The 25,752-nt window shown below is 35.0% G+C and overlaps 1 protein-coding gene across 2 annotated transcripts; it reads left to right on the top strand.

Annotated features, from left to right (window-relative positions):
- The first annotated feature begins 15,392 nt into the window (after positions 1-15,392).
- LOC127127243 (general transcription and DNA repair factor IIH helicase subunit XPD) lies at positions 15,393-23,842 on the top strand. Of its 2 annotated transcripts, none has more exons than XM_051056378.1 (13): positions 15,393-15,559; positions 15,754-16,304; positions 16,852-17,132; positions 18,001-18,083; positions 18,164-18,567; positions 18,690-18,883; positions 18,996-19,176; positions 19,267-19,391; positions 22,454-22,543; positions 22,670-22,748; positions 22,837-22,913; positions 23,321-23,429; positions 23,515-23,842. In XM_051056378.1, exons 2-13 carry the CDS (start codon positions 15,771-15,773, stop codon positions 23,635-23,637), a joined length of 2,280 nt encoding a protein of 759 aa, XP_050912335.1. In that variant the 5' UTR covers positions 15,393-15,559; positions 15,754-15,770; the 3' UTR covers positions 23,638-23,842. The 2 variants fall into 2 exon arrangements, with proteins under 2 accessions (XP_050912335.1, XP_050912342.1); XM_051056385.1 differs by having other exon boundaries at positions 15,399-15,559; positions 15,757-16,304.
- The last annotated feature ends 1,910 nt before the right edge of the window (positions 23,843-25,752 follow it).

Raw genomic sequence — 25,752 nt, 5'->3', positions numbered from 1 at the left:
CGTTCGCGGCGCGAACCCTGCTGCGCGGCGCGAACTGTGATGTGCAGAAGTTGATGTTGGTGAGTTTTTGAGTGCGTTGAGTTGCGAGACTCTTAGTAAGTCGCTGTAATTGTATTATAACAATTAATAGTGATTATAGGATGGTGTATGAGGTGTTTATGATGATGAGATGTTGAATTTACGTGTTTAGTTATAAATGTGTTATGTAACGATATGATATTGCTGTAATGTTGTTGTTGTTTTGAGTTGTATGTCATGCTATTAATGATGATGATAACATGACTATATGATGCTGTTGTTGCTATGTTGATAATGATGCATGTTTGGTGTGCATGCATTCATGAAAGGCCGATGCCTAGTGATGAACGGACTGAGTTCCAATGATGATGTTGACTCCGGGCTTGTTGAGAGGCTTGGTTCCTTGCGGGGAACTCGGATTCTATGGTGGTGAATCTGGGAGTGGTGATCCTGTAGTGGTCACAAAATGGGTATACCGAGTCGTGTTGAGTCATGCATGGGTGTGTGCATTGCATTTGATATGTTGTTTTGCTGATGTTCATGAGTATGTTGATTGTGATGATTATGATGAGCTGTGTTGGCATAGTGGAAATATATTATGTTTATATTTCTGTCGTTATATTATTATTTAATAATGTAATTCTCACCCCTTCTGCATGTGTTTATGTTCATCTATGATGAGCAATGTGCAGATAAAGAGGAGTAGCTATTGTTGAGGTTTGAAGAATAAGTGTAGAGTTATTCTACAGAGTCGAGTCAAATGCTCTGGTCATGTGACACCGGGGTTATGGGATTCGATAGAGAATTGATTATTATTACGTTGTTTATGATGACTATTATGTTGAGATGTTTGTTGAGACGATAATGAAACATTATTATGAATTGTTGTATGTTGAAAGATTATAATGGTGTTGTTGTCCGCCGCGAAGTTTTTATTTTAATAAATAATATGTTTTATGTTGTGATATGATAAAAGTGTTATGTTGTAAGAAATGTAAACTCTTCTACATGTTGTACTCTGATAATCTATTTAATTATGTCGTTTGGGGTAGAAGGGTGTTACACGTTGCAAAGAGTAAAAGATCCAACAAAAACATGCACTCATACAAAATTACGTCTAAGTGAACCAAAGCATATATATAAATACATAACCAATCAGACAAAAGCCAGAGGAAATTCATAACATAATTGTCAGAAGGTTATAATAGAATAATAAAATAAACATAAAGACATGAAAAATATAAATGCATGCATAAGAATCATTGTCCACAAAGAAGCCTAACTAATGACCACGACCACGACCTCGACCTCTACGATCCTGAATTTTAGATATCCTACCCCTATATTAGGCAACACCATTCACCACCATACTCATAATCCAAGAAATCACATATTTCTCTATAAAATTGTTGATAATGGCAGTGATTGTCATTTTGGTCACAAATCATATCACGGATCCCATCTTGAGTTGTAACATGGTTGAAATCCATGTTTTGACGAATCTCATTGAATTGGTCTGTAGCATACAAGGAAAAACTGTTGAAATTGTTGTCATTGGTTGCTATGTGTTCGTGAACTTCTCTAAAACGCTTCGCTTGAGCAACTTCAAACTCGTCACGCCTACATGACTCCTCTTCGTGGCGTTCACATTGTTGAACATGCGTGTTCTCGAGCAAGGTAAGAATAGATGATTCATCACCAGTTGAGCCACCAAAGTAGTTATCGTAAGTAGTTCCATGTTGAGTCCATGAGTTATACTGCCATTGACTCCATCCCTATGGGTCTTAATATTTGTTTGCACCACCTTTCCAAGCATTATCATCGTCAATATGAGTGTCAACCATGTCTGCATCCATATTAGGAACTTGTTCTTCTATATGTCGTTCATCAATACCAAACTCAGTCGGATCATTATAATTATAGATGATCTTACCAGATCCCTTCATCTTATAGTAGTGAACCTTTAGATCATCATCCTAATGATATCTCATGTATTTCACTGTGCTCATGTTAAATTCTTGAGCTTGACCAGGAGATGTGTTATGAAGGTTTGGCACACCAATACAGAAATGCTTCAGAAACTTCACAATCATATAAACATAACATAAAGACGACCCGCTGTTACACTCTTAAATAGCAAACATTCTAGAAATAAAGTAGTTTGGCCAATTGATGGTAACTTTATGTTGAAAAGATACATTAGATGAACCTTAGCTATGTAAATTCGAGAATGAGCACCCTTTCTTGGATGTAACGCATGAGTCATAATCCAATGCAGAATACATGGATTTTCTTCAAAATTTTAGCCAAGTTATCTTCTGCCCTAGGGGCTTTGAGACAAGAATTGATGTAACCTCTCAAATCAAAATTGGGATGAAAGGAATAATAAAAAAAGGTAGAGTAATTAGAGAACATAGACATACCAAATACCTCCTTTCATGTGTCTCCTGTAACATGATAGAGGTGTTTTCCCATCAGAAAATGAAAAAAGCATAATTGCCTTGACTCTAACATATCATAAAAGACTCGAATCAAGTCTTCATATAATCCGCTGAAACTTTCAAACAATTGTTGGTCTCTTGAAATTTCATCAGATCAAAAGTCTCCGGAATGTGTAACTCACTAGCAACAATATGATCATAGACATGTTGGTTGACCATAATCCGATGTCTGAAGGAATTTTCAAAAACAGTAACACAAAAAACAGGTAACAATGAAAGAGCACTTACAAGTGCTGATGATGAAGTGTCAGTAATGTTTTTCCCTTTGTTCAGTTTATGAGCCATAATTTTTAGGTTTGAAAGAGGGAACACCAGGTGTTCGGAAAAGGTGTAGATGAAAATGGATAAATTTAGATTGATATTTGAACAACCCAACTACCCAACTTAAGAAAAATAATTCCTAATCACATACAACAAAAATAAATAGATGAAGATGATTGATTTTTGAAAATAGGAGAGAAGATATTTTATGAAGATTTTCTAGGAAAAGGAAAATTTGACCTAGGTTGACTTGGGAAAAGAAGAAAAGTTGGAAAAGTAAGGAAATGAGTGATTAAGAAGAGTAATGAAGTATGACGTGTGGAAAAGAAAGAGGAAAGGTGACTTTTGGAGTGGTTGGGTCGACCCAATGGGCCTTGGAGTCGTTGCAGCAAAAAAATAACATGAATGTATCGACTCATTCGAGTTTGAAGTCGATACATACTGAAAGGAAAAATTGAAGAAACTGCGAATGTATAGACTCATTCGAGAATGAAGTCGATACATACTGAACAAAAAAAATTGAACATACAGGCAATGTATCGACTCGTCCATCTTGGAGTCGATACAAACCTTGGATGTATTGACTATAAACTCCTTAATATCGATACATTATGGATAAAAGAAAAAATCTTGAAAAATGAAGATATTTTCTAGACCTAAGATGAATCTAGTCAAGACATACAATGTGGACTAAGTAAAATTTATGCAAAAATAATATTTTTCATGAAATAATAAGTAACAAACATGCTTAAACACAAATATCATTAAAGTACTTCAAATGTAAGGAATTAATGGTATGAAATATATGTGATGAAGAAATCAAACATGATGTCACTATAAAGATATAATAGATTGAGAACACTCAAGGGTAACCAATGAAATTTTTGGAAGTGAACAACCATGAAATTTATCATACATCAAAATATATCACACAATTTAGAACATAACAAGCAATAACATAAGACATGGCTGACAAGTATTACATGTAGTTTAAAATAAACTTAAAAAAAAAAAGAAGTGAAACAATATTACCTCACAAACGAAAGTAGGAGGAAGTAATCACCTACACTTCTTTTACTTATACTACCAATTATGGAATCCCTTGGTTATCAATTTGATTTAGTCCAATTCATTTTCACAAATGCACTTGGTACCTATATATTGATGATCTTGCAAATGTAGGACAAAGTCCTACACAATGATTTAAAATCAAATAACATGCCCTTAGGCCAATGCTCGTCAAAGAGGACAACTTAGTGATTTAAGATAAGAATTGAAACACAATTTGAGAGATAACTGAAAATAGTTATCTAAAAGCATATAGTAACGCTTTTGGTCAAGTTTCCAAGATATTATAGAAGACTTGCCTTCTCTTGATTTGATGGTCATATTTTCTCCTCCTCAAGTTCTACCATTTTTTGGTGATCAATCCATCTTTAGTGACTTTGAGTATGTCTTCTAAAGATTCATTTGCATCATGAAAAAGAAAAAACCGTTCCCGATGTTTCTCGGATACAATACATCACAAGTGACATACTCAACCTTAATAATAGTAAGTATTCTCAAGCAATTATAATATCAAAGGTAGTAATGAAAAGGGCTTTTGCCTACACTACCTATTTCATGATTTAACACTTATATTTGTTAACTTCATAGATCATAATATCCTTCTTCTTTGCCACAAAGTCAATGAATAAGGAGATGTTACCTTTTACATGCCTTGAGCTTCCCTTGTTAAGATCTCATACTCTCTCCAAGGAGTCAAGATATTTTCCCTACAAAGTCAATCAATATTGCTAGGTACCCAATTTTCATTGGGTTCTTAAGGGTGAGTGGAAACATTGTTGTATTTGGGCAACAATTGAAATACATCTTTAGGAACCAAATATCTCCCAATTTTGCATTTAGCAATGGTATGACCTTTCTTACAACAATAGTGACAAGTCAAATGATGATGTGAATGACATTCACTATTAGATTCCCTTACAACAAAATTGTACTTCTTGTACGACACATTTAAAGATCTTTTGAATTTTGTAGGATCAATAGCGAAGGTGACCTTTGGTTCTAAAGCCTTGTTTAATTTGGATTTTAGAGTATTAACCTCTTTTTCTCCAAATGTGACAAGTTTCACAACCAAACCAATAAGGTTTCTCTTCCTCAACATCAACTTTTTAAGCATCTAACATATATTGCTTAAGAGCATCCATTTGTTTTTCTGCTTCTAAAACTTTGGCTTCTAAGTATGAAAAAATTATTTTATTTGAAACCAAACTTTTAAGACATATCATCAATAGGTTCATATTTGGAATGACTTACATTATTCTTTTTGTGATTGGTCATGAAGCAAAGATTTGTCGTTTCATCACTTTCACTTGAGCTACCTGCCTTGGAGGATTCACTATCACTATCCCATGCAATGTATGCTCTTGTAGACTTGCTAGACTTCTTTTGTTGGCCCTTTCCTTTATCCTTCTTAAGCGATGTACAATCTGACTTGTAATGACTGACTCTTCCATAATTATAGCATGAACCTTTAGATTTTTCCTTATTATTATCATCTTCCATTGAGGTATTTAAATGCCTTCTAGAGTTAATGAGATTCTTGTCGGAATGCTTTATTCCATTTTTCTTAATGTACTTATAGTACCTTCTAACAAAAAAAATCCATTTCTTCATCATTCTAACACTCAACATCACTAATTCCACTATCTTCTTGTTCTTTTGTAAAGGACTTCGAGCTAGAAGCCACGAGAGAAATTGACTTCTTTTCTACCTCCTTGTCGTTGTTCTTTTCTTTTTTAATGTTCTTCTTATGCTTCTCTAAACAAATGAGCTCTTCCTCATGTTCTTCAAGCTTACCAAACAAAATAGTAATGTCTAATGTTAAATGGTTGTTAGCTTCCTTGATGGCGATGACCTTAGGTTGTCATTCCCTATTAAGACATCTCAAAATTTTGTTAGTAGCAATTTCATTGGAAACCGACTTATATATATATATATATATATATATATATATATATATATATATATATATATATATATATATATATATATATATATAGAGAGAGAGAGAGAGAGAGAGAGAGAGAGAGAGAGAGAGAGAAAACACCAAGATTTATTTAGGCAGTTCCCTAATTGTCCTCATTATAGGTACGTTTGCCCTCAATTCCAAATAGAATTGAGACATATGTAATTAACCTTTGCAAGTTTAGTTTACAAGAGAAAAAGTAGGAATCTAAAACCTCAAACTCTATGTTTGATGTTGATCCTAACTTCTTATCTCCCTTTGATCTTAAGCAAGATCAAGTGACCCAAGACTTATAAGTCGATCCTCCGGTTACCGTTACTCCTTTGATAGAACCTCGTTCTTCAAAGCTTTCACTCGACTGAATCTTCGTTGCAAAATTTTGTCCCAGGCCTTTCAAATGATCCTTTGGTTACCGTTACTCCTTTGACAGAACCCCCGTTCTTCAAAGCTTTCACTCAGCTGAATCCAGATGTAAAGACTTGTGCAAAAAAACCCAAATCAACCTTGATCTTGGAGGAAAAATCCTTAATGGTTTTATCCATGAAACCCCAAAAGAATACTCAACCCAATTATGATTACAACAATCCTAAATTGAACTTTATCAATCTATTCTAGACGAACAATCAACAAAAATGATTATGTGTAACTGTTGAATGTATGAAGAAAAAGATTGACGATGAAGAGAAAATTCTAAGTATGTTCTTTGTTTTGATTTGTAGAAGTGATGCATGAATGCATATTTATGTGTTTGTGTGTAGAAAGAATAACAAACAAAACATATTTTTAGTGAAAATTACAAGTTTTGTAAAACGAACTGAATGTATTGACTTCAAATTCAAATGAATCAATACATAAGGATAAGGTGGCGATACATAGCCATAAGGAGTCAATACATCAAGGGTAAAGAATATTGTGTATAAAAAAACTTTGGTAGGAGTCGACTCCAAGCATGGGGGAGTCGATTGATTCGTGTGATGTATCGACCCATGCCATTAATGTATCGATACATTGAAGGCAGGGATATTTGTTTGAAAAAGCCTTTCAGATGGAGTCGACTCCATATATGAATGAGTATACTCCTTCACATTTTGTATCGACCCATTCATGCTTTGTATTGATACATTCACATCAGAATCATTTCTTTTAAACTCATTCAGAATGTATTGATACATAGCCATTTTGTATTGACCCATTGACTCATTTTTCATGAAAAATCACAATTTTAACTTGTAATGGCCTATTTAATCTAATTTTAAGTGTCCTATCATGATGATTCACATATAGACATAGAGAGTAAGATCCAATATACATAAAGTACTAAGTGACCTAGTTTTGACATCATTCAGAAAATATCTAAGAGAATAATGCACTCACAGTTCCCTCTTCCACAACCTTGAATTTATGGGTTTCTAACATAATTTTTTAGGGTAGTCTCTTCTAGAATAATGTCCACTTGTCCATCTTGATGACATGTCTTTTTCATCACAATACCTTCCCCTTTAAAATCAACCTTGTGCCTCAAGGTTGAAATTAAGATAATTATCAACTATGTCAGCAACATCCTCCCATGTAGTATCCTTGTCACTCAAACCTTCCTATTTGATCAAAACTTATGGAATGACTTTATCATTTCTCATGATGTCCCTTGTTTGGATCAATTCTATAGGTTACAAAATTGGTCCTTGTTCATGTGTGATAAGTGGTGGAGGTATGTAAGGATTTGTAGTTTGCCCTTTGTACTGTTTCAGCTGCGATATGTGGAACACAAAATGAATTTTAGCTTAAGGAGGCAATTGCAGTTTATAATAAACTTGACCTACTTTCTCCATGATTGTGAATGGTCTAAAATAATGCATTCCTAATTTCTAGTTCTGTCTCAAGGCTACTGAGTTTTGTCGGCATGGTTGCAGCTTGACTAACACTTGATCTCCCATCTCAAGTGGTACATCTTTTATATGTTTGTCAGCTTGAGCCTTCATAACCTGTTGTGCCCATATGAAATTACTTTTCAATGTTGTTAATAACTTGTCTCTCTCCATGAGTTTTTGTTGAACAATCAAGGTGTCATTGGGTGAGTGAGTGTATATGGGTAATGTAGGTGATGTTCTTCCATATACTGCTTGAAATAGTGCCATACCCAAGCTGATATGATAAGTTGTGTTGTACCAATACTCTGCCCAGTTAAGTGCCTTAAACTTGAACCATGACTTAGGGTTTTAGAAAGTGAGGCATCTCAAATACACCCAAGACAATTGCTAGGGGCTTCAGATTGACCATCTGATTGTGGATGGTATGTTGATGACATGGCTAATTTGGTTCCTTGCAACTGAAATAGGCCCTTTAAAAATTTACTCATAAACACTTTGTCTTTGTTAGTTACAATGGACTTAGGAATTCCATGTAGCCTAACTACATTTTTCATAAATGTTTCAGCTACAATTTTGCTATTATAGTCCACTTTCAAGGGGCAAAATGGCTATACTTGGTTAACCTATCAACGACAACCATGACGACTTTATAATCATGAGATGAGGGCAAACCTACGATAAATTCCATTTCCATATTTTCCCAAACATGCTCTGGAATTGGAAAAGGTTGCAGTAAACTAGCATGGGCTCTAGTATCATGTTTTGCTTGTTGACAGACCAAGCAGATTTGGACAAATTCCTTAATTTCTTGTTTCATGTTTTTCTAGAAAAATTGAGCTGAAATTCTTGCCATTGTTCTTACTATTCATGCATTCCCTTCCATAGGAGAAAAATGAAACTCTAAAAATAGTTTTTTTTCAATTGTTGATCATTTGGAACTACAATTCGATCCTGCCAGTAAACCAATCCTGTTTTGTAGATAATTTCTTTCATGTACATTGACCTCTAGCATTATGATATCTTGCAATTGAGTGTCTTGCTCTGTGGATATTATGAGTTCCTTTAACAAATCAACTTCCAATTTAGACCATGCCATTAAGCACCTTCTTGATAAAGCATCAACTACATTTTCCTTGGCTGGTTTATATTCTATTGTAAAGTCATGACTAATGAACTTATGCAACCAAACATGTTTCTCAGGAGTTTGTAGTGACTAATCCACTAAACTTTTCAAACTCTTATGGTTTGTCTTGATGATAAACTTGTGCCCCAAGAAGCAATGCCTAAACTTAGCGAGAACTTCAATTGTGGCAAACAATTCTCTAGTGTAAGCCGACTGCTTCTGCATTATAGGTACCCTCATCGGGAAAAAAGCAATAGGATGACCTATTTGGCTCAATACAGCTCCTACTCTAGTGCCCGAAGCATTCGTTTCAATTGTAAAAGGTTTAGAGAAATAAGGAAGTGCCAGCATTGGTGCAATATTGATAACTACCTTGAGTTTCTCAAAAGCCGATGTAGCTGCAATGGTCCACTTAAAATCTTCTTTCTTCAATAAATTTGTTAGAGGGTAGGCTATTGAAGCGTAACCCTTAATAAATCTCCTACAATATCCGGTGAGGCCTAGAGAACCCCTTAATTGTTTGACATTATTGGGTTGTGGCCAGTTCAGAACTGTTTGTACCTTCTATTTGTCCATTGCCACACCTCTACCAAAAACTGTGTGTCCTAAATAGTCTACTTATGTCATTCCAAATGAACATTTTGATAATTTTACAAATAATACATTACCTTGTAAAAATTTTAAAAATGTCTCCAAATGGTGTAGGTGTGCAGCAAATGAAGGGCTATAGACGAGTATGTCATCAAAAAACACCAAGACACAATTCCTGAAGAATGGTTAAAAAATTTGATTCATTAAGGACTGAAATGATGCATGGGAATTTTTTAGCCCAAAAGGCATAACCAACCATTTATAATGACCTTGATGGGTTCTAAGAGCTATTTTTATATCTATCATTAGGCTCTACCAGAATTTGATGGTAATCATACCTCAAATCCAGCTTAGAGAAACATTTGTCACCAAACAACTCATCCAATTCATTATTTAACTTTAAATCTTTACAAAACAAGATTGCAATCTCTCCAATTAAATTGCAATTTTTAAGTAGAAAATTGCAAATCTTCCAAACTGTAATTTTTGAACAAAAAAATTGCAAACCATCTCTCAATTACAATTTTTGAACGGAAAAATTATAAATCATCTCTCACTTATAATTTTTAGACAGAAAAATTGCAAACTCTCTTTCAACTACAATTTTGGACGAAAAAATTGCAAATCCTCTCAATAAACTATTTTTGAACGGAAAAATAGTAAACTTTCTCAACGGAAAAATATAAAACTCTCTCTAAACACAAAACTACATAAATCTCTGATACACCCAAAAGACTATATTTTTTTTGTTGTGTAGAAAACTAAAACTAATTATCTCTATTTATATTACTACTCCAATTCTATTTTCTATTTACTATCCGATACAATACTTGGATGAATATACTATTTGACTCAATAAATCCTCCCTTCATCCAAAGTCTCACATATCTTCATTTTATCGTCAACTTCATCTTAACATTTATAAAATTATTACTCTTTAATCTTTTTGCGGAAGCACATCCATAAAAGAAGAAAGAAGCAAAAATTCAAAAAACAAAACTCACAAATTCATTATTCAACTTCAAATCTCTACAAAACAAAATTACAATCTCTCTCATTAAATTGTAATTTTTAAGGAGAAAATTGCAAACCCTCCAAACTGTAATTTTTTAACGGAAATTGCAAATCCTCTCTCTAAACACACAACTACCTAAATCCCCAATACACCTAAAAGACTGCATTTTTTGTTGGATAGAAAACTAAAATTAACTATCTCTATTTATATTAGTACTCCAATTCTATTTTCTATTTACTATCCGATATGATACTTTGATGAATATACTATTTGACTCAACAACACATTATTTCTATAAAATACATAAGTTGAAAATGATACAAAAGAAATTAAGAAACAACACTTAACCTTAGAATTATCCAAACTCATTGGTTTAATAATATTATTGGTAGAGAATACATTTTTTTTGGAAAAAATATGGTTATCAGTGAGATATTAATTTTATATTTTTACTTAAAATAATATCAACTTACTAAAGCCACATCAATGTGTTGGGTCAACGGGTCCGCAGGTTGCAAAAGTCAAATTCGATACCCGAACCAAAGCTATATGAGTTGTTATGGGTTGAGTTGGATATACCCATATATGAATGAGTTTGGATAATTTATAAGTTAGTTCGGTTTGAGTCAGCGGGTTCGTGGATTGACCCGCACCCATGAAAATCCCTAATAAAAAATATTCGTTAATATTTTTGACGCACGTGTTTATTGAAAAAACAGACAAACAGGCACGAGGGTGCCTGTTTAGATGTTAGTAATGATAAATTGTGTTATTCTTATTCAAATTCACTCCCAATGTATGAAATGAGAATGAATTGAACACTTACATACCGATGAGTGATCTATAAGAAAAAGAGAGAACTCCTAGAGAATAGAAAGCGAAGAAGAAAATCTCATAAATCATCTATGACTCACATTCTCAATCCAAATTTAATATAACTCATGTGTAGAAATCCCTTAACTTGTGTGATGGAGTAGGTTCCCTCTTCCACAACTCATAATATTTGGATTATTTTTTTAAAAATAACCACTATTTAATTATTTTTTTCAAAATAACCAATATTTCCAAAATAACCACCTTTCAAAACAGATGCGTCAGATGAACTGACATATCCATTTTGAAACAAGAGGAGGCGCCAACACCACTGACGCATGCTTTTGAAGCATTGCATGGTGGTGCTCAGGGTGCTGGCGCATGCATGTGCTTGCATGTGCATGCGCCCATGCTTCTGGCGCCTACATGTGTTGACATGTGTGGCGCCTAGCCTTTTAGCACATGCATTTTCATACTTCTTCTATAAATACATCGCCCTTCAGCCATATTTTTCACACAACTTTTACCCTACAACCATATTTTCTTTCATTCAACTTCAATCTCCTTCGAGTTTTTTAAGTTCTAACCATGTCTTTTCACATTCACAAGAGAAATGTCGATTTAATCTTTTCTGCCATCGCGTCTCTGATAAAGATTTGACTTTGGAATATAAATACGTTCGAAAGTCTTAATCGGACGTTGGACCGTTGGTTAGAAGGGGAAATCGATGATGGTGAAAGGATTAGAAGGATTCAATGGCTCGAGTCCATGTTGAACCAAAATGGAGAAGTGTGTGAATTGGTGGATATTAAGACTGACAGAGACGTTCGCAGGATGGTGCATAATATGTTCAAAATTGTTTTAATGGTTGTAATCGCTTAGTTATATTAATGATATTTTAGTAGTTGTAGTTGTTCGTGTTGTTGTTTATGTAATGATATTTCCTCACAAACTTATAATATGAAATAAATTTAGTTTTTCATATATTGCAATAGAGGTACATGTAAATTTATCTTGTTGTGCTTTATCCAACACTAGGACAGTAAGTACGATTGTGACCTGGCTGACGGTATGAACTACATAATCTAACCATTTTGTTCGTCGTATCCATTTCGGTTCGAATACGGGTGCTATTTGGACGACCATTTTTCTTCCTTTGCATGACTTCGTTGTGCCAGACGATGTCCCCTTGATATTCTGGCCAGTGATCCTCTTTTGCCACTACAGAAAAACTAATTTTGTAAACATTTGATAGGATGGTGACTTTGTAAACGTTAGATAAAAAGTAGGATGGATCCCTTCGAACCTTTGAACATGCCGCAATGACATGGGAGCAGGGCGTACGAAAGGCTTGGAACTTTCCGCAGTCGCACTAACCTCTATCTAGTTCCACTCTGTACTGTCCCATCGACATGCCCTCATTGTGATCCATGGACTCGACAACACTATACCAACCTTTAGTACGGTCAAACATCGTGACCACACGTGTGTTTGCTTTGGCAACTTCGTGCCTAATGAATTTCATTGAAGCATCACTGAACAACTGCCTAGATTGCAACATTGAACTCCATTTGGAACGTCTGGTCTCAAACAGCGACCATAGCCTGAAATATGTTGTCTGCACCAAAGCGGTTATAGGTAGGTTACGTATGCATTTGAATACAGAGTTCATTGATTCCACAAGATTTGTTGTCATGTGACCCCAATGTTGACCGTTGTCGTATGCCCTAGTCCACTTCTCCAATGGAATGCTGTCGATCCACTGTACTACATATGTGTTTGACAAACTTATTTCTTCGCGGTAGTGTTTGAAAGAAGGTTCTGATAATGCGTAACCTGCGTTGACAACTTTCTTCCGCAATGTTTTGTCTTTGATCTCCCGCATAAAATTCTGAGCAATATGTCTAATACAGAAGACATGAGTCGAAGGAGGATCTTGTCAGTCATTATCAATGTTATTATATGCACTAATGATTGAAGGGTGTCTGACAGAGATCAAACATAAGTTAGGTTGAGGTGCAACATGCAATCGAAGATTTCTTAGGAAAAAACTTCATCCCTCAGCAATCTCCCCTTCAACAAGGGCAAAGGCGATTGGAAAAATGTTGTTGTTGCCATCTTGTGCCACTGTCATCAGTAACGTTCCTTTGTATTTCCCGTACAACCATGTACCATTAATTTGTATAATAGGTTTACAAAAAGAAAAACCTATGATGCATGGTTGATATGCCCAGAAAAACCTATGATGTATGGTTAAACATACTTATCAAATTATTTATCATTTAAACGTGTCGTATTGTTGTATAGTTTATCTGGAGGCCATATCTAGGACTTGATCATCAGGTTAACCATGATGATGCTGCAATTTGGACATCAAAGACACCAATTATCCGGTTCACTATTGTGGAGATGCACCAGAATGACGGGGTAAAACCGCAGTTTGGCATGCAACAACAGGTTCCAGAACCTCCGACGTGTTTGGGAGATTGGCATCAAAAAAGAGTTGATGCCCAATGAGATTATTCCGATTGGAGAGACTTCGCAAAAGAGATGTGTCGTTATTGGAGGAATCGACGACAACACATCTTAAACTAACCAGTCATCCATGGTGGACCAACTCAACAATATATGGCATGGTTTAGGTCGGTAACAACGCAATAATTTGTGTTTGAGCCACGATATTTATTGATCCGCGCCAACTAGCTTCATCATCATACACCCAATAACAAGTCCCCGTCTAACACCAATGTCAAACCACCCAAAACCAACAACCAACCTCACACCATCAACCTACCACATACACCCAACAACCAAACATCGAACTTTGCAACTCATTCATGCTACCCACCTAACAACCAAATACTCAACCTCACAATCCATTTATGCCACCCACCCAACCACAAAACCAAGAATCAAACCCTACCCACCAACAACCATACGCATCAACCACAACCGTCTATAGCCCAAATGATTCATATAGGTCACTTTATCGTAGCCCCCCCACCAATGACCACCCAAACATCCCATCACCAAAACACCAAACTATTGTTTAACTATAGTACATCCCATAAACCATTGTTTCGTTTCTAAAACGATTCAATGTCCCAATTCGGGCAACTATACCGTTCACAATCCACCCAACCACATCGACCTAACTACGATAACATGTGCACCAAACTCCATTACAGAAGCGCCGTTGACCAGAGCCCCCCGCTATTGGAAACAAATGATGATACATCTATCAAATACCGCTGCCGGACCTTCAGACCAGTCATCATTGGATCAGGTCAGCACACAAATACCCCAAACACCTCAGGAAAATCGTAGGAGACCTCGAAGACAAACTAACGCACCTGGATGTGGAACAGGAGGACGTTTCGATCGGGTCTGTCATTAAATTTTTGTCAATCCCATGTAATTTTTATTATATCATGAATAAAATTTTATTTTAATATTATATTTCATTATTTATTAAAAAAAATTAAAAAAAATATAAAAGTGTATGCGCCAGATGATTTGACGCATACACCAAAGGCCAAACATATGCGCCACCATGCAATGCTTCAAAAGCATGTGCCAGTGGTGCAGTCGCCTCCTCTTGTTTTGAAATGGATGTGCTAGTTCATCTGACACATCTATTTTGTAAGATGGTTATTTTGATTTTTTTTTTAAATATTAATTATTTTAGATTTTTTTTAAATAGTGATTATTTAAAAAAAAATCCCTAAATTTGTGGTTTCTAATAGAATTTATTAGGGTAGTCTCTTCTATATTGTCCAAGTGTCCATCTTGTACGTGTCTTTGTGATTACAAGTTACCCCTTTTTGATGCTAGTAAAAATATATCACTACAAAATTATTAGCATATATATATATATATATATATATATATATATATATATATATATATATATATATATTTATTTATTTAAATTTGTTGATAATCTTTTTAATAATTTTGTAATTTATATTTAAATTAACAAATAATTATATTTAAAAAATCTTTATACTGTGAATGTAGATAATTAAATTCATATAACAACGAGAAAATAATATACGTTGTTAATGTAAAATATTTTTAGAAAGTTAATAAATCACGAACGTATATTCAGCGCATACACATATGATATAATAAAGTGTTATAAATTCTAAGAATATAATGTAAAACTAGTTTATAATAAGAGTGACACTATCATACCTTTAATCTTTATAACAATTCAATAGTTTATAAAAATTACTTTTGTCTGCATAATAACTACTTACCCTAGCAATCTTGTGCCGCCTGGTCTATTCGTCGCTCCTCCCGTCGACCACCGTAACTCGTGGCCGCATCCTACTGGTACGCACTTCTCTTTCTCACTTCAATATTGTTTATTCTTTCATTCCATTACTATGATTTAGTTATGATTCTCTATTATATGTTTGAATTGTTAGAAGAAGAAACCAAATGAATTTCACAATTGAATTTATCATTTTGTTTATTCCATTATTGAAATTTGATTATGATTGTGTTTAATATTTTTGAATTGTTAGAAGAAGAAGAAAGTAGAATGAAGTTCACAATTGAAGAAGTAACTGTGTATTTCCCATATGACAACATATATCCAGAACAATATGCATATATGATTGAACTAAAACGAACCCTAGATGCCAAAGGACATTGTTTATTGGAAATGCCGACCGGAACCGGAAAAACTATTGCGCTTTTGTCATTGATTACAAGCTACACACTCTCTAAGCCTCAATCGCCACTCAAACTTATTTATTGTACTCGGACCGTTCATGAGATGGAAAAGACTTTGGCTGAGCTTAGACTACTTCATGATTATATGGTTAAATCTATTGGTCCTGCTGCTAAGATGCTGGCGCTTGGATTGTCTTCGAGGAAGAATCTATGTATTAATAATCGTGTTCTTGCTGCTGAGAATCGCGATTCTGTTGATGCGGGTTGTCGGAAATTGACGGCTAGTTGGGTTAGGGCGGTGGCTGCGGAGAACCCAGATGTTCCTAGTTGTGAGTTTTTTGAGCAGTATGAAAGGGCCGGTGATGCTGCAGTTCTGCCTCCTGGTGTTTATACTTTGCAGGTAATTTTGAATTCATGTTCATATTCCAAATTGTTTGAATTCAAAATATGGTTAATTTTGATGATGTTTGTTCTTTCTGGAATGTTTGATTTGATTTGATTTTTTAAGTGGGGTTGAGTGTTTGGTTTTGGATGTTATCTGATTCCTAAATGTTTGAATTCCAAGCATGGCTGATTTTGTAATGCTTGATTTGATTTTTTTTCCAGTTTTGGATGTTATCTGATTCCTAAATGTTTTAATTCGAACTGTGGTTTACTGAAATTTGGATTTTAGCAGTTTTAGACGTTTCTTAATTCTAAAATACTCAAACTTTGGGTATAGATGTTCTTGGATTCCAAAATGTTGAATTCTTAGTGGATTTGACTGAAATTGTTGATTTTGAACCAATTTGGCTGTTCCCCAGTTTTAAGATTTAAGATGTTCAAAGTTTTGATGTGGTTGATATAATTTTGATCTTACTCACTTTTAGATGTTCGTTGTGTTTTTTTGTTTTGATATTAACCAAACTGTTAAAATGTTTGAATCTGATTGTGTGCCGTGATTGTAGGATCTGAGAGTGTTTGGAAAACAGAAAGGGTGGTGTCCTTACTTTTTGGCACGACACATGGTGCAGTTTGCCAATGTGGTGGTGTACAGCTATCAATATTTGCTTGATCCAAAGGTGGCTGCGATAATATCCAAAGAAATGCAGAAAGAATCAGTTGTTGTATTTGATGAAGCTCACAATATTGATAATGTTTGTATCGAAGCACTCAGTGTGAGTGTGAGGAGGCAGACTATTGACGGTGCTAGGAGAAATATAAATAGGATGCGTCAAGAAATTGACAAGTATGTGCAATTTATAACTTTCTCATCTTGTTTTAGATTTTTCATTGACAATTCAAAAGTGAATTAGTATAATTTGTTAAAAAAAGTGGGGGTTGTAGTGATTGCAACACTGCCTATTTAATATGCACGTCCTTTAGGTTTGATTACACTTTTGGGTTCTCTAGTTTGGGCTATATGCTATTTTAATCTCAATAATTTTTATGTGATTTTATTCCTCAGTATGTTTTTTAGGTTTTTTCTTTTTTGTTTAATCTGATATTTTAATTAGTAAGTTCTAAATAAAAGAATGTTTAAAATTACCAAATAAATAGAGTTTTTTTTAACAATTTAGTCGGGGGTTTCGATCCTTGACCAGCGTGTAAAGAAACACGTGTTGGGAGCAGTCGGTCAATCCCTTAAATGGATCTCATTAACTTTGGGGAACCGTCTCTCTGCAGTTAGTTGCAAAAGAGATACTTTGGTTTACCAAATAAATGCTTAAAACAACTTAATCAATTAAAATTTGTAAATTTTTTTAATAGATTGTGAAAATTTAAGAGTTTTAAATAAATTAAATAAATGGAAAATGGATAGAGGAACTTCATTGTAACAATTGGAAAGTTGAGAGACCAAAATTGGTTAAAAATTTATTGAAGGACCGAAAATAGATAGGTAAAACCAGAGGTAGCGAAAGTCTAATTAAGCTTAATACTTTGGTGGATTTGTAAAAGTAATGAATTTTAAAAGGGCCTTCTTTTTTTTCCTTAGGCTACACTTGGAAGTTGAAATTGTCCTTCCTTTCACTTTTCAGTTCCAGTCTTTCATAATTTTTCATTTGTTCCCGTTACTAAAATTCGTGTTCGTACTCTTTAATTGAACTGGTAGGAAGGTTCAAGGCCACAGATGCTGGTAGACTCCGGGCTGAATACAACAGGCTTGTGGAGGGTTTGGCTCTAAGAGGAGATCTTCCTGGTATGTATCATGTCAATCTTGTTATATTTCTTTATGTTATATACAATCTTCACTAACCAAAACTTATTTTACTTACATAGCTGCGGATGGTTGGCTTGCAAATCCAGCCTTGCCCGACGATATACTAAAAGAGGCCGTACCTGGAAATATTCGTAAGGCTGAGCATTTTGTGCAGGTTTTGCGTAGATTAGTTCAGTACCTTGAAGGGCGCTTGGAAACTGAGAATGTGGAGAAGGACAACCCTGTTAGCTTTGTTTCCTCTATACTTAACCAGGCTGGAATTGACCAAAAAACTTTGAAGTTCTGTTATGACCGCCTTCATTCATTAATGATGACATTGGAAATTACAGATACTGATGAGTTCCTTCACGTCCAAACGATATGTGATTTTGCCACACTTGTGGGTACATATGCTCGAGGTTTTTCCATTATAATAGAACCTTTTGACGAGAGAATGCCTCACATTCCTGATCCTGTATTGCAGGTTAGTGCTGGTGTTTTGATTTGAATTGACATCTTGAAGTAGGTTTTATTCTATGAGAGATTTGTATATTTTCAATGTTTCTTGTATATGTTTCTAATTTTTCTTCACCGATGCCATTTCAGCTTTGTTGCCATGATGCTTCTCTAGCCATAAGACCTGTTTTTGAGCGATTTCAGTCGGTTGTGATTACATCTGGCACATTAAGCCCCATAGATTTGTACCCTCGGCTTCTAAATTTCCACCCTGTTGTGAGTCGAAGTTTTACAATGTCCTTAACAAGAGATTGCATATGTCCCATGGTCCTCACTCGTGGCAGGTATTTCCATTAAATCTTGTAAATACATTTTCAATATCTGCTTTTCTTAAAAATTGCATCTTTCACTTCCATTTTTATTTTCTTTTAATGTTTAATTGGTATGTTGTTTCAGTGATCAGCTCCCAGTCAGTACCAAATTTGATATGAGAAGTGATCCTGGTGTCGTAAGAAATTATGGAAGGCTCTTATTGGACATGGCATCGGTTGTTCCAGATGGGATTGTATGTTTCTTCGTTAGTTACTCGTATATGGACGGTATAGTCAATAGCTGGAATGAAAGTGGAATTTTGAGGGTGAGACAACTAGTTAAATTCTTTGATTTCCAATATTTTTACCAATAGTGTCGGTTACTTTTCATATTTCTAAAAGCACATTTTTCTCAGGATATAATGCAGTATAAGCTTGTCCTTATTGAGACTCAAGATGTGGTAGAAACCACATTAGCTCTTGACAACTACCGCAGGGCTTGTGATTGTGGAAGAGGTGCTATCTTTTTTTCAGTTGCAAGGTAAGATAACTGAAACTACTATTCTCCTGGGTTTAGTTTTTTTTTGCACCACTCGACAAGATTAATCAAACTGTGCTGGGAACTATGTACTCTTTCATGATAATCTATTTAATGGATTATCTAGCACCAGCTGACCTGGAGGATATTATAGGCATTAAATGAGTTTTTGGCATATATTAGGAGAATGGTATTGCTAGCTAACTCAATTTTTGCTTCCTATTTCATAATTTGATAGGAAAAGTGATCAGAAGTTTTTTTTTATTAGAATATACCTTGGTTTGTGTATATTATTAACCAATAATTACAGAATTTCCTGTAGTGTTGCTATGCTTGAAAACTAAACCTCCTGCATCTGTTGTGTGTTCGAGATAATTAATTTAGTCTTTTCCAGCCTCCTTTCTCCCGAGTTCTACAATAAAATAGCATTTTGAGATTTGAATGCTGATTGATATTCATAGCATTTTGTTTTTGTCAATCCATGCTTACATACGTAACTGTTACATTTTTAGCTGCACATGTGACAAAGATAGATTGTTCAGATTATATAAATTATAATAGCATTTGCAACTCATCTGGGTTAATGCATATTCTGACATTGGTTGTTTATACAACAAATAAAGTAAACAACAAAAGCCACTTCTCATATTGGTTTCAATCGTTTTATTTATTTATTTTGGAAATAAGCAATTTATTACTAAACCGAAACACAATACAACCAAGGCGATCAAAATGATCCAGCCACAAAGCAACAACAGAACCACAACCACCCTAAGGCATCATAAGAACACTAACATGCTTCCTAAGATGGGGTTTCATCCAAGTTCTGTACACAATTTTTTCCCACAATACTAGATTCTATAGCACTACTACCTACATGATTCCCAAAACAAATAGTATTCCTATAGTTCCAAACACCATAAACCATTTCCGCTATGGCACACTCTGTTGCACGCCATCCTTTACCCTTGTTTTGCTGAACCACCCCCTTTAGCTCCTCATCCCAGCTTTGAGCCCTGTGGTTCACCTGCATCCAGGCTAAAATAAACTCCCAAATCATCTTAGTTCCCTCGCAGGCAAACAGAATATGCTGAATTGTTTCTTTCTCCCTGCAAAAATAACAGCAGTCCTCATTTAAGATACCAATCTTACACAATATTGCCTTGGTTGCTAGCCTATTATGGCAAGCTAACCAAAGCGTGTACATTGCCCTCGGTCTCGCTGGATTTCCATAGAAAAGCTTCCTCCATGAAACACTTCGATGATGGTTCTTGATTGCCAAATATATCTTCCTGGTGCAATACTTGTTCTGCTGCAGCATGTCTTTCCACTCCTCAAGATGCATCACCACCTGCCTTTGGTTGAGAATTGCTTTTAAAATCCAAAAGCAATTGGCCTTGATGGGAACAGACATGACATGATGTTTGGTATAATAACAACGGATCCATTTGATCAAAAGGTTGTCAGCCTTACCACAAAAATTCCATAGAAGCTTGGTAAGAGACGTCTTATTCCAATCAGCAATCGAGATTACATTAAGGCCACCATGGGTCTTAGGCATGCAAACTTTGCTCCAAGCAATAGGGGACTTCTTAATGATTTCGTCACTACTCGACCAGAGGAAAGATCTGCAGGCTGCTTCCACTTTTTTTATCACAGTTTGGGGAAGAGGCATACACTGCAACCGATGGTTAGTCGTAGAGAACATAACACTATTTATCAGCTGGAGCCTACCAGCAAAGCTAAGGAGTTTTGCACTCCAGTGCTTTATCCTAGTGACAATTTTCTCAACTAGGATCAAACAATGACCCACTGAGAGCTTCTTGCTAGTGAGAGGGATACCTAAATACCTGAAGGGCAAGACCTTCAGAAAACTCAGTCAACTGATGAATATTCTGCTTGATGCTATTCTCCACATTCCCAAAATAGACTTCACATTTGTTGGGATTAACAGACAGCCCAGTGGAGCTGGTGAAACCCTTGAAAGCCTGCATCAACAACTCAATGTACATTGTGTCCCCTCTAGCAAAGAGAAATAAGTCATCAGCAAAATTCATATTGATGAGGTTCAACTTCTCACATTTAGTGTGAAAGTTGAAGTTTGGATCCAGCTTCAGCCTTTGCATACTTCTATGAAGGTACTCCATCACATTAACAAATAACAAGGGGGAGAGGGGCTCCCCTTGTCTAAGATCCCTCATAGCTTTAAGATTGCCAGTTGTCCCTCCATTGACTTTGAACCTATAGGACACAGTGGACACTGTTAACATAATCCACCTAATAAATTTATCTGGAAAGCTCAGCTCCTTCAGAATTGCTTCCAATGCACACCATTCAACAGTATCATAAGCCAAGAGGATGTGGTCCTGGATGTGTTTTCCAGGAACAAATGCAGTTTGGCTCTCATCTATAATACTTCCCAGCACTTTGCTCAGTCTTGCAGCCATAACCTTAGAGATGATCTTATAGAGAGTAGTACAACACGATATAGGCCTATAGTCTTTGATCATGCTAGCATTAGGAGTCTTGGGGATGAGGGTGTCAAGAGTGTTATTGATAGCTTTAAACATCCTTTCTTTCTCAAAGAATTCTCTTATAGCATTAAGAGTATCCTTTTTAATTATATCCCAAGTAGATTTGAAAAACTTAGCCCCATACCCATCTATACCAGGAGCAATATTATCATTTATACCTTTGAGGGCAGATGTCACTATTTTATTATTTGGGGCCAAAAGCACTATTTTGGCAGCTTATGTGAGAGCGTTTGAAAAAAATTGTATTTCCATGATTAAAAAAAACTATAACAGCTATTTGGATCAAATGCTTTTACTGTGTTTTGTTCAAATTAAGTTGTTGGATTGGAGACTTCTTTTTTGGTCCAACTCCTTGTAATAGTTTCTTGGAGTTTTTCTTGATCTTCCTCTGCTTCTAATTATTGTGTGATTAACTCTTTCCTTAGGGCAATTGATTATAACTTTTCATAATGCGTTATTCTCTAATATATTCACCCACGGTCTTGGAGTCAACTTCATCCTAGGCTAAAAATCTATTGTACCTTTTTGCAGAGGAAAGGTTGCGGAAGGTATAGATTTTGATCGGCATTATGGCCGTCTAGTAATCATGTACGGGGTTCCTTTTCAGTACACATTAAGCAAGTGAGTTCTGTTAGATTACATTTCTGAATAAGGGTGATTTAGAACTATTCTATATCTCTTTCTTTTTTTCTTGTCCAAATTGCCGAGGTTATATTGCTGGTTGCAGAACTTACTTTATATTTTCAGGATTTTGCTAGCACGCCTAGAATATCTGAGGGAGACTTTCCAAATTAAGGAAGGAGATTTTCTAACTTTTGATGCTTTGGTGAGACACTTTCTTCAGATCTGTGAAAATTTGAATGCTAAATTTTGTGAAACTAGAATCCTTGGTAATGTTAGTTTTGCTTTAACAGAGACAAGCCGCACAATGTGTGGGCCGTGTAATCCGTTCAAAGGCTGATTATGGGATGATGATTTTTGCAGACAAAAGGTTAGTGTCTTTACAATCACAATGCATTCTGTGTGTAACTTTTGTTGGAATTTGTCACTAAATGGGTTGGAAGTTATTGTCCATTTTAATAATAATAAATAACCAGCAATGATAATATTGTCAAGCTTTAGACAAGGAAGTAAATGTTTGTTTAGAATTGAACAAAATTGAGGAAATGTTACTGTAAATATGCATAACATATATAGTTTCGTAACATATTTCACTTTACTTTGGCTCGGCTTCTACATAGTTCAAAATAAAATATATGACTTGATATAAGATGTACATGTACTGACTATGCCTACTTATGATGAATGTATCATTTACTTGGTTTCGGCTTCTTCATCATTTGTCCTTGACAGTTATGGTAATAATAAATAAATAGTTGGTTATTACTATATCTGCAGGTATAGTCGCCATGACAAACGTTCCAAATTGCCTGGTTGGATACTCTCTCATTTACGTGATGCCAACCTGAACTTGAGCACTGACATGGCTGTGCATATAGCACGCGAGGTCTGTCTTCATAGCTGTAGTTTGAATATTTTTGTAGTTACTTGCACTGCGTTATATTCACCAATTTCTTATATGTTGGATGCAGTTCCTCAGGAAAATGGCGCAGCCATATGATAAGACTGGTGGTGGCAGTGGCAGAAAAACTCTGTTGTCTCAGGAAGACTTGGAGAAGATTGTGTTTGAGGGCAGCATGAATGATATGTTCTAATCATGAGAGATTTAGTGTCATTTTGATGTGAATGGTGCTATGTTGCAGTTCATAATGACGAGGAAGATGCAGTCTTTGTTTAGCATGACTGTGTTCTTGTTTAGGAATTTGACTGCAAAATCTTAAAATGTTTTGTAGTGCTTTAACTAAATCAGATACTATGCTTTTGTTTCTAGAAAGTTTATCAAATTTAGTGATTAACTAACTTATTTTTCATTTGTTTTATGTAATCACGTACTGGTGATTCACAATGGAAATCTTTTCATTCTTTATAACTTACGAAGAAAATCAGTTGCTAACAATCAAAGACGACAATGTTCTCATTAAAAAGATGTTTTTGCCACCCTTTTGTGTGCATCCCTTCATAAGTCTGGAGAAGATATATTCGGATGCACCCAAAGTTATACTAAACTTTTTGTTTTTGATATCCATTCCATTTTGTGAAAAATATGGTTCGGATATGTATCTCTGTATGCTATTTGGTTGTGTTCGGAGATGCATATCGAAATACTTTATGTATTCATGTATGGTGTTTTATTTAGTGACCTATATAATAATCGATTTAGTGATGTTTTTGAAGATGCATCCGAAAATGTCAAACTATAAGTTAGATAAATCATCACCTTGCGTGATCTTCTTTTTCATGCTTGAAACTATATTTTTGGTGATTCATTATGGAAATCTTTTCATTATTTGCAAGTTATGAAGAAAATCAGTTGCTAACAATCAAAGACGAAGAAAATGTTCTCTCATTAAGGAGATGTTTTTGCCACCCTTTTATGTGTATCCCACACTCTAAACTCAAAAAATGACCTTCATAGGTCCGGAGAAGATATATATTCGGATGCACCTAAAATTATACTAAATTTTTCTTTTTTGATATCCATTCCATTTTGTGAAAAATATGGTTTGGATATGTATCTCTATATGCTATTTGGTTGTGTTCGGAGATGCATATCGAAATACTTTCTGTACTCATGTATGGTGTTTTATTTTAGTAACGTATATAATAAACGATTCAGCGATGTTTTTGAAGATGCATCCGAAAATGTCAAACGGGAAATTAGATAAAACATCACCTTGCGTGATCTTCTTTTTCATGCTTGAAACTATATTTCATTTTAAAAAGCCTTAAACAAGTTTCTTCTATTCTCAATCAACTTCTTAACACCAAAACATCATTATTGTATTTCATCACTTAAAAGAGAACAATACAAATTGAAATTGTAAGTAAAGTTCATTCATTTCGTCCATCATTCCTTGCATTAATTTGATTTTTGAACTGAAAAATGAACGTTGAATTCAGATATGCATCTCCGGACGAAATTTGATGTGGTCTGAATATACATATCCAGATTGTCATGATAGTTTGAGTTTTCACATTGTTTTTCCTATTGTTGGTATTAGATATAGTGCTCCAGAATATGTTTTCCAAAACTATTGTGAGTGTGGATGTTAAATCAGTTGAAGTGAAGTATGATGTAAATTAGATGAAGTGAATGATGATGTAAACTAGATGAAGTGAATGATGATGTTAAATCATGTGTATTGGTTGACTATCAAGAAAAGAACATTTTGTTCGGGTTTATTTGAAACTGAAATGTCATATACCAAAGATATCACCATAGTGGACGACACATTTCACAGAAGATGCTGAAATTTGGCCGATTCACTTTCTAGAAAGGATAGAAGAGTTCACCAAGTTGAGTGACATTGAAAAAGAAGCAAAGAATGGAATGTTGGATAAACCCTTATTTTTTGAAAAAAAGTGGATCCAAAGATACATCTCCGAATTTTGTCTTGATTATACGATATGGTTTATAGTTCCTTATTAATCTACAATGTCTAGAAATAGGGCTTCTTATTCTATTTTTATTTTACAAAAATCAAAATGAATCCCCATCCCCATCTTACATTTGTGTATTTCAATGGAGAAAATCTCTCACATCAGTTTAGAGTCTCCGAGAACATACTTCTCATTGATCTGAAATCCAAATTGAATATTCTCATGCGATGTCTAGAAAATCAGAGAGTTGTCAAGCTCGAGTACCATTCACCCTCGATTGGCAATGAATTGAACATACAATTACCATGCTCGAACTGAAGACGAATGAT

The sequence above is a fragment of the Lathyrus oleraceus genome, chromosome 1 (assembly GCF_024323335.1).
Source record: "Lathyrus oleraceus cultivar Zhongwan6 chromosome 1, CAAS_Psat_ZW6_1.0, whole genome shotgun sequence".
NCBI lineage: Eukaryota > Viridiplantae > Streptophyta > Magnoliopsida > Fabales > Fabaceae > Lathyrus > Lathyrus oleraceus.
The sequence above is the reverse complement of the archived record's forward strand: the minus strand, read 5'-3'. Positions and strand labels throughout refer to the sequence as shown.